Source organism: Branchiostoma lanceolatum, chromosome 17, assembly GCF_035083965.1.
Source record: "Branchiostoma lanceolatum isolate klBraLanc5 chromosome 17, klBraLanc5.hap2, whole genome shotgun sequence".
NCBI classification, from domain to species: Eukaryota; Metazoa; Chordata; class Leptocardii; order Amphioxiformes; family Branchiostomatidae; genus Branchiostoma; species Branchiostoma lanceolatum.
The window spans coordinates 14579814-14596042 of record NC_089738.1 but is presented as its reverse complement, the minus strand read 5'-3'; the positions used below and the strand labels follow the sequence as shown (position 1 = coordinate 14596042).

Sequence of the window (16229 nt, the reverse complement as noted above, 5' to 3'; positions counted from 1 at the left end):
AATGGAATATGAAAAAAAAACTGTGTAAATTATTAAACACATATGACTTTCTACGTCGCTATGCAATCATTTCTCAGAGATCTAGAATTTGTACAGTGAATATATTCCCACCTGTGAGGCACAACTCGAACGACAATGTTAGTGATATCTTAGTAATAATCCTCCACGGTATTACTTCTGCATGAAATTAGCATGAAATGAAGTCGAACCTGTCTGGTCGCTCTAGCTGGAGCTAATTGTGAGTCAAACTATTGGAATCTCGAATGTTCACCTCTGACATATCACAGCTTGCTAGCTCTTGCGTGAAGTAGACAGTGTAATGTGATTTTCGATGGTGCAAACGATTGTTCTTTTTTTGCATTGGGTAACTGGCAAATACTAGAAGTACATGTATCATACAGGGACCATGCCTTATGTAGTTCTAGGTTATACATAGATGTATTTGTAGTCACACCTAAACTTGACTTTTCCTGAGGCGTGCAAGAAACAAATATCACTCAAAAATTGTGTCTTAAAACTGAAAGAAATACCTTTATCGTACATTCGTACCCCGAGGGGCTAGGTACATGTCGCCTAACATGTGACCTAACAAATATGTATGTGACATGTACAGTGAAACATATACACTCCTTTTTTAATCTTTTTTTATTGCATTTAAAGAATATTACAGTAATAGGAATACAAAGGAAAACATGATGTAGAAGATGTAAAGACAAAAACCTAAATAACATTCAAGAACAGTTTGCAAACGAGTTTTTCTAATCACTTATCACTGTGTAGTGTTCCCCATTTTCCAAAATGTTTTTTTAACCTTTTGACATTTCTGTGCTATACTGAATTCAACTTACAATAGGTTCGAACAAAATCAACAAATCTTTCTAAAGAAACTACTTAAGAGTCTCTACTTTGAAATATATACATTTTTGCAAGTAGTATACATGTTAGTGTATTTACAATGGGGGGCATTTTCCTGGGATACAAAATATATAATTGTACAGGCTCAATCTACCCGGGATATTAACTTGTTGGCTAAACCTATTTTTTTTTCAACCTTTATTCAACCTTGAAACTATAGTATACACTCTTCGGCCGAGGCCGTTTTTCAAGAGTTCAAGGGAGGAGGTCAGGGGTCCTTTTAACATACCATCGGGAAATATAACAATTTTACAAAGATAACTTTACAATCAGTATCCATAATCATATTCACCATATAAACAGACATTTGAACAACATAGCAGAACGTGCAATATCCACATAGCTAACTTGACTGCTGGTTGCTGAGGTTTGCGGCTGACATCATGGCGTGGAAGTGTGAATTGTCGTCTGCAAGCAGTTTGCTGGGAGAATCAAACTCTACCACCTGGAAATAAGACAAGGTGTTTCAGTAAGTGGTAGCAACTGTCATATGTACAGCACTTCCATTAGATCGGCAAAAACATATCAACTTATCCGGAAATTGTAGTACGATACTAATTTCCGCGTGTGATCTGCTGCTCCGAAGCCAAGATGAGGCCTAGGACCTACACGTGCACAGAGTAACATGATTTTCAACTAAACAACGGCTAACACTTGAATACGACTTCGACAGGTATCTCACTCCTGCTTAACGAAAGAGGCGCACATCACACAGACACTGTGAACAAACATAATTCTGTTCCCCACTGACCTTCCCGTCGTCCATGACCAGTATCCTGTCACAGGTGAGTACAGTGTTGAGTCTGTGTGCGATGGTCAGCATGGTGCAGTCGCTGAAGGCCTCCCGGATAGTTGTCTGGATCAGGTTGTCCGTCTCGAGGTCGATGGCTGCTGTGGCCTCGTCTAACATCAGGATCTGCAGAGACAGAGTTTACGGTTTAATATGATTGTTTTTCTATGTTTTCTTTTGATTTATCTATCTATTCATTATCCATAAACAAAATAAACAGACATTGATATACACAAAACTTCCCATTGAATTAGCCATAACAAATATATGAATGCTAATATGATACTTAATAAAAGTAGGAATAAAAGTAGTTACCCAATCTTTGAATAAAGTCCCCACCTACCCCAATGCCTCTCCATCTTGGTTGTTGTTTGCAAAGCATATTTGCTTCTTGATGATTCGAAAAAAGCCGAGTTCAAAACAAGTAAACTGTCACAGTAATGAGTTCTACTATGTATAAAGAAGATGCTTAATTATCATTTACTGGTTACAAATATGTTATTTTCTTCCCAATCTAGCAAAATTTGTACACTGCCACTGCGCAGTCAGTGCTTCTACCCCACCTTGCTATGTCTGAGCAGTGCCCTGGCCATACACAGCAGCTGCCTCTCTCCCACTGAGAAGTTGTCTCCGTTCTCCACAACAGGCGCCTCCAGCTGCTGCTGCAGGCCGGAGATCTACGGCAAGATGGAAAAGATAAACAAGATGCCATAACTGAATAATCTACTTATCGTTCACAAAGCAAAGCAAAGCAAAGCAAAGCATTCACTTCTTGATCACAAACCGAATTGGACAAAAAGTACATACTGCTTGTTTCATGTGTGTTCTCTCTAGAGCACTCCAGACTTGGTCATCGCTGTACTGCTCGAACGGATCCAGGTTGTACCTGAAAGACGTGAAGCAATCGATTCATGCGTTAACCCCAACAGTTAAAAATATTCTTTGTCATGATAGAAAGTACTTCTGATCGGGCGCACATCACCCATCAGTGCACAAGATTATGCCATATCAATATGCTATTTGAAACTATGCATGTACTCGATATGTGTGGCGACACGAGCCGAAAAGACTCGAAATTCAGGTTGTGTTGAAAGCTATTCATATCAGTAGTCACCGCTTTGAAACTGGATATCCTCGTAAGTTTGCTGATAAGACTGCTCCACCCACCTGACGGTCCCCACGAATAAGACGGGGTCCTGTGGGATGATTGACAGCTTGCTGCGCAGGTCTTCCAGGCCGATGGTAGAAATGTCGACATCATCGATACTGATGGAGCCTGATGCTGCTTCCACCAGTCGGAACAGGGCCACACCTAGCGATGACTTACCTTTAAAAGGAATTGAAAGTATTTAGTATGTATACCTATCAAATCCGAACGGAAAAAGTAGTTACCAGCAAAAAGCCCCAATCTCTTGGCAGTTCAAAATAGATTGTACGTGTGACTGTTTTTCAATAACAGATACGTAGCACGTATTGATATGCCTTTCTCCATCATCATTTATGTAACTGTGTCTGTTGTCTCAGCCATTACTCTGAACATGGCTTCTCTAAATTACGAGACACATGGGTCAGTACCACAACGTGTGCATCTCTTGTAGATTCTCAAACCTTAACTTGTAGTACGCAAATCAACTGTGATTTTACATGTTCATTTCATGCCGTAAAGCAGATGTAAATGTACCTGAGCCAGTTCTTCCCACGATGCCAACTTTTTCAGAAGGTTTTGTGGAGAAGCTGACACCTTTCAGCACCAAGGGCAGTCCCTCCCGGTAACGCATGTTGTACTTCTGGAACCGAACACGCCCCTCAGATGGCCAGGACTGGGCGGGGGCAGTTTCCTTGATGGTCAGCGGGGCCTCTGGTTTAAGACCCTGGCAAGGTGAAGCAATGACATGACTGTCAGTAGATATGTTAAATCAAATTTGCCATTATGTAACGACGTTACGAAGACATGTTTCACTTAAAGGTCATAACTTACAGGACTGAAAGTCTTAGCCAAGCAAAATATTCTTTAGCATTCTCCCATTGGCAGTTCCCACCCATAGAACTTAGTCTTCTTATTTAGCGTTAAACTACCAGGAGGTGTAAGATCGGTGGGTCCGCTCTAAAAGTACTGCGCAAATCACAATATAGCAAGAGAGGCAACAGCAAACCTTGATATAACTGTTGATTCTCTGGACTGATGTGATGCGAGCCTCTACTTCTGAGCTGAGACGAACTGTGAACTGGAACATCCCTGTCATCTGAAAGGAACAATTCCAAAAATCAAATGACTGCCTAGGCTAAATTATATCACAAACAACAAGATAAGATACTTTCAACTACGTTTTACTTACCAGCTGCTACCAAAGCTTAAATTATACTTACACTGAAAGTAAGGGTAGGACACTAAATGTAGATCCCATGTTTGAGGAGAGCCACACCTCGAGCATGTAAGAGTAGGGGTCCTTCCCAGTGTGATTGGATTAAATATATCTGCCCGGATATGCAGCTTGTACTGTTCAGTACAAATTTAAACCTGGTGTGTTACGCCATGAGGTGGTTTACCGGGTATGCAAACAAACAAACAAACAAACAAACCAAAGGCTTACCTGTATAACAGAAGTAAGAGCCAATCCTGCCAGAGCAGGCGGCACAGAGCCATGGGTGAGGACCACCAGCAGGGCGGTCACAGTTGACAGGGTGGTCGTGATCAGGTCCAGCCGTACTGAGAGCCAGCGCATCGCACAGTAGAAGAGGAAGGAGACCACAGAGTTCTTGTCCAGCAGACTTACAAACCTGAAAATGTCGTTCAAGTACATGGTGATGTAAGACACGAAACCATGTGCAAGAATCTACAAAAATGTACTTCTAAAGGCTTACCCATACACAACATTCTTCACTACTATCTGCTGCAACAGTACATGCTAAAACAGCAGTTGAGATGGTGATCCATCCAGGGCCGATCAACTTGCCCTGTTTCTAAATGAGTAAGATCAGAATAACAGTACTACGACAACACTACGTGAGCATATGGTGCAAACCAAGCTGCTGAGACTATTCTGAAAAGTAATTTTCAAGGCTTGGAAACATCAGACACGATAGCTACGTCAGGCTAACAAAATCAATAGACGACAGCTTTAGAATTGCATCATATAATCAGAAACTCGCTGTTACACGACGCTTACCTACTAACAGTTGCTTCCGTTTTGTTGTAGGCATGGATAGTTGCCAGACCCTGTATAGTAGCTGTCAGATGGCAGAACCAAGGAGACCGGCTCACATTCTCCAACCTCTTCAGTTCACGCAGGGCACTAGACATGACAAAAATTATGATAAGTGTTTCATTGCACTCGCGAGTTGTCAAACGCAATAACACATGCTGAAATACAATAACTATTTCCAATAGATCTTCTATTGACATACTGTAGGTTCATGACCATTAATTCTACACAAGTACAACCAAACAGGACAGAGATAAAACTACCTAATTAATAATCATTGTAAAACTATCTCAATTATGATCATTGCAGATGACCTGAGTCAGAATGAGAACGTACCTGCCAGAGATTTTGCAGATGTAGAGGAAGATTGCCGTCAACGGTACGATGGCGATGAGGAAGTAGGGAAACGCGTAAGATACCAAAACAATGGAGAACAGGAGAAGGCAGGAGTTCTGTAGCAGCATCTCCGCCTGCAGTGGGAGTCGTACATCCACTGGAACAGATCAGATAAGGCCATAGTCAACATTCAGTTTGGTAGAGATCATACTTTTGTTTTGCATACTTGTAGTTGACTATGTGCATCTTTTGTTGATCTCTGAGAAATCTATTCAGGCTTCAGAAAGGAAGCTGACGTCTCTATAAGCTATAGAGAGTTACGTTTCTCATGAAGTCAAGTTTCTTGTGATTTGCAGTGTACAAAATATACATTCCTACCTTCATCTAAGTCCTTGGAGAAGCGATTCAGGATCCTGCCTGTTGGTGTTGTGTCAAAGAAAGACATCGGACTGCGGAAAACAGACCTGAACACCTTGTCGTGAAGGTTGGAGGAGGCCCGAAGTGTGAACTTCATAAAGAAAAGGCCTTTTATAGTAGTGATGACCAGTACCAGAATGATGGACATTCCATAAACTAGACTGTAGAAGTGAAGGTCGGGATGGTGTCGAATACTGTTGCTGATGACGGTCTCGTTACCCACTGTTATAGTGGTGTTCTGTAAAAAGGCAAGAAAAACATATTATTTATCATAATCAGATCAGGCTTTCAGTACAGTGCGTTTCAAATATAAAGGCACACATTAAGAAACCTTAACAAAATAAACTATCTTAGATTACATATAAGTTCTCTGGCATCTCAGTCATAAACAGAAGATGGACAAACTCACCCCACTGCCTTGCCTCAGCCAGAGACTCAGCCAGAGGTTGCTAAATGCCATTGCTCCCACGGAAAGAACAAAGGTAAGAAGGACCAGCACAGTCAGCAGGTAACCTCCTCCTGCCTTACAGTAGTCAGAGTACGTCCTCCATCCGATACTGCCACTCTCAATATCCTCCTTTGTTATCAGATTGCCTGTGATGAAGACAATGTGTTCAGTTATCTTCAGATTGACTGCTACGTTCATTTGCATCCTTTACACTAACAAGTAAAGTTTAGAATAGAAAAACAGAATGGAAGATAAGGAGACGTCTACTGAGTTCAGCCATGTCTTTATAAAAATCACGCTCTTACCTGACAAGTCTCCTTCTTCTTCAATGACCAATTCTTCCCCCACGCACACCTCCCCGTTGTCACCGATGCTGGTGATAGAAACAACCGTGGACAAGCGCTTCCTTGGCCGTGCATCCTCAGAAAATTGTCTGCTACAAAGGGATGCAATCAGTGCACATGCAAAACGTCAATAAACACATCAAAGCTTACAGTGCACGTTGATTCCTAAACATGCATTTATTGCACGTTACACATAAAGCTGTAAGAGTGGAACAGTTGAAGAAAAAAAAACAGTGCCGTTACGAAGAAAGACATTCTCATTGATAGACATGACCTCACAGCTTACTTTAGTTTGTAATTTTTGTTGAGCTGTTCCATCTCTTCCTCTCCCTCTGACTCCTCCCCTGTCTCCTCATCACAGTGTGAGGTCATGTAGCCCTGTATCATCCGGGCGTAGTCTTCCCCAGCTGCCATCAGCTGACTGTGTTCACCCTTTTCTGCTATCACTCCATCCTTCATCAGGACAACCTGGTCACACAGGTGCAGGTACTGGGGGGAACAACAGGCGCATGATTCTATGTCGTCCAGAAACCTATTTATCTCTATCCATCACTCTCTCTCTCATACATACATATATACATGTGTGCCAGTCTCTGTGTGTGTGTGTATGTGTGTGTGTGTGTGTGTGTGTGTGTGTGTGTGTGTGTGTGTGTGTGTGTGTGTGTGTGCGCGCGCGCGCGCGCACGCTAAATCAGGCAATATTGTAAATACGTACGTACCTGAAGTTGATGAGTGACGAAGAGAACCGTTTTGTCCTTCAGTGCGCCCATGATGCAGTGGTGGAAGATGTGTTGTCCCACGTGAGCGTCCACAGCACTGAGAGGGTCGTCCAGCAGGTAGATGTCCCTGTTACTGTAGACAGCCCGGGCCAGGCTGATGCGCTGTTTCTGTCCACCACTCAGGTTTAGGCCTCTCTCACCAATCTGTCATATAACCAAACATGTGTTTGAGTTACCTAATTCGTCATGTATTCAATAAACATTTCATCACTTTGGAAAATTAGATATTATAGTACGATACACGACAAAAATGTTTCAGAATATGGATACAGCAACTATATCTAAAGCAGTACGTTGTATGCAATGATGTACTTTTATTAGAACTGTCATTGATGCTCGCAATGATGCTATACAAGCCTGTACACACCTCTGTCATATCCCCTGCCGCCAGAACATTGAAATCATGAGTCAGGCTGCATGCCATCACAGCTTCCTCGTACCTACATTTGATAAGCAAGTAGCAATGATTAGGAGAGTCTCTTATGCATTAAGCAGGTCCACTTGTATTGCAGCATGGCAACCGTTATAATCTTCGAACGATCACAAATTATCTTAAGATAGCTTTACGTCATTCCAAAGTTTCAAAAGGGACAGCCAGACAGAAACAGAAGCAACCTTTGTTCATCAAAGTCCTCCCCAAACAGGATGTTGTCCCTGACAGAAGCGTTCATGATCCAGGCCTGCTGGGCCACGTATGCGATGCTGCCTGCCAGTCCTACTGTACCCTCCAGCAGACGCATCTGAAGAAAACAATGATTTCAATCCTCAAACACACACACACACACACACACACACACACACACACACACACACACATGCGTGTATATCCTGTGCAAAACGGCGAATCTCGCTTCACATGTAAACTTACAATCCTCGTCATAGCGTAGGCACTGACTGTAGGTACTCAGATGAACAATAGCAATTGATTGTTCCATCAGAACCGCTAATTTAGTCAATAGCTTGATATTTTGATTGTATATATTTATTTCTTCTTACCTGACCCAGGATGCCTGAGAGGAGCGAGCTCTTCCCACTGCCGACGCCACCACAAACACCTAACAGTGTGCCCTGAGGAACAAAAGAACAATGCAATGCTACATTTTACAGGGACCAAAAGTCATACATTGATGATCAGACGGATGACACAAGTACAAAGTCGGGAAATGGTTGGTTGGTACTGCTTATATTAGACATAGAATGTTCACTGTGGGCAGGCGCATGTCATGTAATTGTGTAGAATTCCATGTAGACACATAGTTTAACTAACCTTCGGCAGATCTAGCTCAATTTTGGACAGAGTTTTCATCAATCCCTCCTCAGTCTCAGGCTCCACACCTTGTTTCGTCAGAGGAATTCTCTCTGTCTTTCCATTAACCCCGAGGTCGTTCCCAGAATGCTTATCTGACCCATGTTTCTCCTGTTCACCCCCGCTGCTCGTGACGTCATCCCAGGCGAAGGTGGCAGACTTCACCTCAACTGAGTTGCCCGGATCTGACGGACGAGTGGCGAAAGTCTTCATCTCTTCCATATCAAGCAAACTCTGGGAAATGATATGCGATACGACAAGGCCAAGTCAATAGAATCCATTTCAAGCAAACTCTGGGAAATGATATGCGTGACGACAGTAATTTTTATTTGCTTCGTGCCACCAATGGGCCATGGCAAAATACATGAACATTCAAACATACACAATGTTGAAATTGAACACAAAAACAAGGCCATGTCAATAGAATCAAACGGGGAATATTCATCAAACTTCAATCATGCTTGATTTGTTAGAAGTTATCATGAAAGGACATGGCGCAATGTGTCCCTAGTAGCTTGTTAATTTGGTCGCGGTCGTTTCTAAAATTTACCATGTAAGACGTCTATCCCAGCAGTGGATAGAAATATAATATGAAGAAAAAGAGGACAATTCTATATTTCACCAGATGAAGGCTACCAATGCCTAGAATTAAACACGCAAATTACCTTCATCCGTTGTAGGCCTATTCTGCACTCGGCAAGCGCTTTTACAGACAGCGGGAGTGACGCCATGGCAAACCGCATGGAATTGTAGATGGCCACCATGGTGAAAGCCTGAAGGAAAAACAACAACATTTGTTTTCTTTCAATCTACAAATACAGCAAATTTCACACACCTACCTGACGTTAAGTTTCATAACATCTTTTGCTCACACTGTTCGCATACATAAGTTAAAGTGTGCATAGTATCAAACACCGCTAAACAGGGCATCTTATACTTAATGCTTATAGAAGACAATGATACAAAAGAAGGAATGCCTTTGACGTAAAAATAATTTTATAGCCTCGATTCCTCACAAACCTGCGCTGCTGTGAGGTCATGTCCAGTCATGACGTGAAGAGTGATGGTGACGATACTGGCCACAATAGTGACCAGCGGGAAGGTGCCGATACTGAAGCTCTGTACATAGCCTGCCTTCTCTAGAACCTTCCGTTCCTCGTTCCGTACATCTATAATGGAAATGAGCACGATAAAAATTAGGCTATGAAAGTCTCAACAGTGGTATAACAAATACGATTTTATGGGGCAACAATTAGAACAGAGAAAGAGAAAGAAATATAGTCAATCAAGCAAAAACTTTGTGACATCATTAATAGCAATGGCTAATCAACAAAAATGAGCTTTTAACAATGGGCAGTGGCAAGAAGTACTTTTAAAGAAACTCACCATGTACGGCCTTTGCAAAAGGCATCTCCCAGGCGTACATCTTGATCAGCTTGACGGAAGTCAGAATCTCGTTCATTGTTCGCACACGTCTGTCGGTGATTTTGATGCCCTTTCTCCTGAGGTGTGATATCAGCCGTGTTATCACTGCCTGAAAAAATCCAAGATTACAAGTTGATTTTAAAGGATTTCTTCAATGGGGTAGGGAATTTCCAGAGCAGCCTCTTACTCAGCCAGAGTAACCCCTGCTTCTCCTAATGGGTCAGTGAAGTCAATACTTGTCTCGAGCATTGATATTTCTGACCTAGGGTGAAGAGATGCTGCTACAGTAAGAATTAGTTCAGTGCTTTGATGAGTGGCCCCCTATGGCCTTGTACTGAGCGAGTTAGTTTAAAAAAAAATACACTATAGCGTAACACGGAGTTTATCATGTCACATGTTTTTCGTGCATTTAAGTTCGCAATGATTTGATTTCGCGATAGGGAGAAAGGAGGAAATGGAGTGTTCGCGATGGTTTTTAGTTCGCTGTTGAAACAATGTGGAAGTCGGGCAGAATACAAAACAAGCATTTTCGCGTGGTTATAATTTCGCGGTAAAGAGGTTACAGCGAAAACCTTAAATATCAAACCACCGCGTACATTAACAGTAAAAGGAAATCATTTGGGAATGAAATAATCTTTTACTGTTTCATTATTTGTAGAGCTAGAACTGTTGTTTTCCATACCTGGAAAGGGTAGTACAGGATAAAGACGGAACATCCCAGCACAGCCGCAGGACCAATCAGGTACACGGTGTAGCACAGACCCAACAGGAACACGAACGGAGCCCCGAACAGCAGAACGAAGAGCGAGGTGGCATCGAACAGCCGCTGTCCATCATTAGCGCACAGATTCACCAGCTGAAAGAACAAAATATCCTATATTTGATTCTCTAGTTACGAAGCGTTTCTGTTCAGTGGGAAACTAATTTTCTGCACTGTTGTCCTTGTCAGGTTTTAGGTAGATGTGTTGAGGAATCCAGGTGATTAGGTGATCAAAGGGTTTTTGTATTGCATCGGGATGCCTTTGGTATCCTGGACTGGTTACAAAATGTTAACGTATCACTCGCACATTTAGGTTAAGGCGGATGTAATGCTTTGCAGGATTATCTACATCAATGTATCAAAAAATCGTATGCACATCTCACATGATCTTTTGGTAGACACTATACAGCAAATATAAGCTTTGTAAAGGGTTATGCACTGAATTGAAAACTAACAGACCATCGGACAGGACGTACTGACCTCCCCAACAGTCTTGTCTTGCAGACTCCGCAGACGGGTGATCTTGGTGAAGATCAGTGTCAGGACGGCCCCTAGTACCCGCGTGGCACTGCGGTAGGCAATGGACCATGTTGTCACAAAGAGCACTGATCTGGAATAGAGGACCACATATATCTATGTTATTGTAGTCTCGTACATATATTTGTTAAGCAAACATTAAGTTTATATACAACAATAAACGACTGCAACAAGTAAATATCAAATCCCGGACACCAATGTGCCAGTTAACTCCACATGTACATATGATACCTTGGAAAGTTACAATAACGTTGATGTCATTAAAAGTAGGCTTGATTTGTAAAACAAGTTATTGTTAATTTCTACAAACCTGGACATCTCTGTCACAAACATGGCAATAACCAGCCCAACTCCGACCGGCCAGTTCGTGTCCGGGGACTCTGCATACTCCAGCAAGTTTCCTATTACAAACGCCTGGACACAAAAACAGAGTAAATATTGGCGCTGCTGTTCTAATGAAGTGATGGTTATTACCTGTTTATGCGTTTATGAATATTCGTCATTCAGGAATTGAAGAATAATATTTGTTTTCAATCACTGATGAAAGATGTCGGATGGACATCTGAAACGTCTGACATTTTCATATTGTAATCTAATGGTATAGATGGAGTTAAAGTATCAACCTGTTTATTGAGTTTATTGAGTTTATTGAGATACCCTTTAGCCCCTCTAGGGGGCTAATCTTCCAGGGCTCATAAACACTACATATACATCACAAAATACATACATACACACATGGCTTGGATAGATGGATTCAAAAAACATTTTGATTCTCTTTCCACATGGACATAATTGACTTTACAATTGGGATTATAATTTGTAACACAAATATCTGTAACGTTAATATTCAATACGTTTAAAAAGTAAAACCCAGATACTCACGGGTGCTATAAACGCGCCTGCCATGCACACGATGATAGTCAGCAGACTCATCAGCATCCTGGTCCGAGTGAACCTCCAGATGGTTCGGGGCAGCGACGCCTTCTTCATCCCGACTCTCTCAACCTCCTCCTTCCACAGCCTCTCAAACCTGAGGAAAAAACATTCAGATTTAAAAAAAAGTTAACTAAACTCCGGCCATTCGCGTTTGTAATCTGACTTCGAGTGACAAGAATTATTTCGACTACGTTCCATCAATCGAACTAATCGAACTTCAACTCGTGCCAATGCTCTATCTAGAGGTTTCGTGTTTGAGGAGAGACACACAAAAGAACCCACCGCACTTATGTGAGTGGCTAAAATACTGTACATCTGTCCGGATATGCAGCTTGTACTGTGCATACCAACTTGGTCACGGTGTTACTCCATGAGGCGCCTTACCGCGTATGCGATGGAAACAAACAAACATATGGACCGCAGTACCTTTTGTAGTTGGTCTCGGCCATGTCGAGTGGTGAATGCTGCCAGACGTTCTCCAGAGTCAGTTTGCCCTTGTAAGCCATTTTGACCAGAGGAGTCAACCAGGAGAAGGTCATGAAGGACAGCAGGCCGGCATCATCGAGTGGGTCCACAGACGGATGTCTGTCAAGGGGTGAAGGGGGGAAATAGAACTTGGTGAAGCCTAAAGCTAAATCAGAAACCAAATGTCGACAACATATGAAATATCGCATTGAACTCAAATCATCACAACAACGCTTATTGTCTTAGATGCAAGGTTTATAACTGCATACATACCATATGTATCTGATTTAACAATAGTTCAATAGTTCGCCATGTTCCAATGCCCAAGCTACTCAAAACAAACGTCAGGTGCACCGGTGGACCAAAAGATAACTGGTCAGAGATTTTAGACGAGATTAGCATAAGTAAACTCAGTATACTCTCTTTTATTAAGTGGCGCCGCAGTCAAGTCGTATATTAGCAGCGCCACTTAACTCACATCAAAAACAAAACAAAAGCAAAACAAAAGCAAAATAGGCATATTGCTAGAGTGCACCAAGCCCCTCCCCCTACGTCCCAAGTTGGTAAATACATGTATAGACAAGTCTAGTTGGTTTGGGATTACTTTAATCTGTATCTGAAACACGGAAGTGATCAGTCTCGCTCAGCTAATAGTGACACCCTGAAAGACGATTCTTATGAAATCATAATAATTACACTTACTTGGGCTTTGACCTGATAGGTATTAATGTCTTGGCACTTTCCTTGTATTTCCAGCTCTTCTTGATACAGTCCCTTTCTTCAATAGTTGACGGCACGCCTCCTTCAATCATCCCAACAGCGTCCATAGCTTCGCTCTCATCGTACACTGTATCCAAGTATTCAAAGCGAACGGCTTCGTGATATGATTCAGTCCGCGTGCCTCTGAGGTAGTTTTCCTCTCTGAGTTTCCTCTTTCCACGTAACTTGGGATACTTCTCTTCTGGCCCTAACATGCTTGCCATGATCCTGTTTTCCGTCTTCGGAAATGTTTTAGAAGGTTCGGTGTATACCCTGCGTCTCCTAACCTTACCGGAGATTCGCCTCCCTTGCAACACAACAGAGTTCCAAATGTGCAGTATCCCTACTATACAGGATGTTGTCAAACTTGTGACGTCAATTTCCTGTTGTAGCTTCAGAAAAACGACAATGTGGACGTCGAACAGCGAGCTTCTGAGAAGGGGTATCCTGCCACTCCCTGACCCGCGTCTATTTATGTATACCAGGGAAACCCTTTGACCTGTATCCATTCCCTCTGGGGGTATCGGGTTACCCTGCCGCCTTGCGCATAAGCAAACAAAAGTTCAATTAAATTGTACTAAGTGCATTTTGAAAGAAGTAGATGTTCTTTCATCGAACATTACATTATCATTTGTTTATTGATGGCTTAATGCTTTTGAAATTGTAAGTACAATTCAAGAAGGACATTCACTGCGTCTAACTCGTCAGAAGTTGGACGGAAGCCAGCGACCGGAAACTGACTCAACTCCAGTTACCTGAATACAACCGATGACGTCACATGCAGGTGGGCTTCTTTTCTATCCACAGGGCTATGCGGGGTGTCATCATACGGAGATAGACTCTATTCATACATGTTCGCACCTCTGCTGTGAAGGGAAATACTCCCAGTGTACTTGTGACTCAGCCACTGCTGAAACCTAGTGTTTATTTATCTATTTAGGGCTAGCCTTTTGTAATAGCCACAGGCGTTTCGTATGTTGGGAACCTCAGTGAGTGTTTCCCAACATACTAAACGCACATCCAGAATGATTAAGTTATACAATGTTGATTTTGGTTTTTTGCCAAGCTACGACAGAAAAGAATAGATAAAATAAGAATAAATAAATAAATAGAATGTTGTCGGGTTTATCATAGATTGAACTTTATGTTGTGTGTGTGTTTTTTTTTGGGGGGGGGGGGAGGGGGGCAGCCTGGTACCGTAGCGGTATCTGTGCTCACGGTTACTTGGTCCCAATGGCATTATTGAAACCATTAAGCCGGCAACATCTTAACAGAAACAGCTGAATCTCAACACCATTGTTACTGTTCAATATCTTACCCTTCTTATTAGCATTAAAGCAATAGTGCATTCAATTGTTTTTTTTTTTTCAAAACATGGTCTAACCATAGTTGTGGATGCGCTCACTTCCGGGGTAGGACACTCCAGCATATGGTTATCCTGCACGGAACACAGGTACAGCGGGCAGCCAAGCCTCTCCCCGTACACATGTCTTTCCACTGAGGCGGCCACCATTGAGCGACCATTAGTACTTCAAACGAATTTCGTAGATAAAGAAGTGTGCTTTTTAAGTTTTCTGTGTTTTTTCTTTTAAATCATACTTTTACACCATGGATGATATGTACAGGTAATAATACAAAATACAAATCCAGTTTGGGTCGCTCAACGTTTTCCCGATTATGCCTCTGTCATATTTTTTTTTTTTTTAAAGATGCCCCGCCGTGTATATTTTGCACTTTCGGGCGGGGCCCCGTAGGACCCCCAATGGCTGCTGGACTAACTTTGGAATCGAGCGGACTGATACACCGGTTCACCATTTTGGATACTGAACTGGGTGTTCTGGAACATTAACCTGAGAAATACAGAATAGAACAGTTGCGCAGATACACTTCTGTGGTTAGCAACGCATTTTTCAGTCTTATGAACACCTAACCTGACCCTATGATTTTTGTTTGCAACTTACTGGTTTGGGTTGGTGAATGGATAGTCGATTTAACTATTCGGATCTATGTAGATTGCTACAGGTAGACATGGCAAATTGGCCACGTTTTCGACACTAAATCTGGGGTAACTCGTACCAACATGCCACGCAAGACGTCGAAGACACAGAGGAAGACCCCACGGGAGAGACGTGAGAAGAAGCACAGCTTGTTTTTGACAGATTCCTCTTACAGCACCGCCAGTTGTGAAGGCGTTAGTCAAGACGTTCTTCTGTTCATGTCTAACATCGAAGGGGATCTGAGGAAATATCTCGACGGAGAGCCGCTTCTAGGCGATGGCCTTGCTGGAAACCTACACGATATTTCAACAAAAGCTGATCAGATAACGTTACCTGGAGCGGCAGTGAATCCCTCAACAACTTCGGATAAACTGCCGTTAGATCGGACAACACGGGAAGAGACTACTGCTACAGACGACAGGTTCGTTCTCAAAACAGTGAAGGACAGCGGAGAAGACACCAGCTGCTGCGGAGATGATCAAACTGGTGGCAAGGAGGTGGTAGAGCAGATAAAACAACACAGAAGAACAGAAAAGTCAGAAAAGACCATCGACAGCGTGGTCAGTTCGGCTGTTACGGTTGCAAGGGAAAATTTTGAGTCACCCAAAGTGTCTCCAAGCAACTTGGACCAGCCAAGCTTGCCAGCGCAACGGAACGAGGAGGGCGACAGAAGAAATGCTAGCATTGAACAATGTGACGTCACACTGAAACCAGAAAATAATCCATCTACTAACAGTTCAAGAGAAGGGCGATCTATTGGCTCACGTGCAGATGCACCACACACTAAGAGAGAAAGCATTGGCAGTGACTTA

At 42.5% G+C, this 16229-nt stretch overlaps 1 protein-coding gene across 1 annotated transcript; it reads right to left on the bottom strand.

Moving 5' to 3' along the window:
• Positions 1-504: 504 nt before the first annotated feature.
• On the bottom strand, positions 505-13898 carry LOC136422620 (ATP-binding cassette sub-family C member 5-like). The gene is made up of 28 exons (XM_066410435.1): positions 13364-13898; positions 12623-12781; positions 12143-12290; positions 11571-11674; positions 11204-11333; positions 10646-10819; positions 9925-10072; positions 9559-9707; positions 9204-9311; positions 8500-8772; positions 8229-8300; positions 7848-7972; positions 7600-7672; positions 7173-7376; positions 6740-6942; positions 6415-6545; positions 6071-6255; positions 5623-5899; positions 5245-5401; positions 4873-4998; positions 4297-4483; positions 3859-3948; positions 3387-3576; positions 2873-3032; positions 2513-2591; positions 2269-2382; positions 1667-1831; positions 505-1360 (listed from the first exon to the last, which is right to left on the bottom strand). Exons 1-28 carry the CDS (start codon positions 13642-13644, stop codon positions 1259-1261), a joined length of 4314 nt encoding a protein of 1437 aa, XP_066266532.1. The 5' UTR covers positions 13645-13898; the 3' UTR covers positions 505-1258.
• Between the last annotated feature and the right edge of the window lie 2331 nt (positions 13899-16229).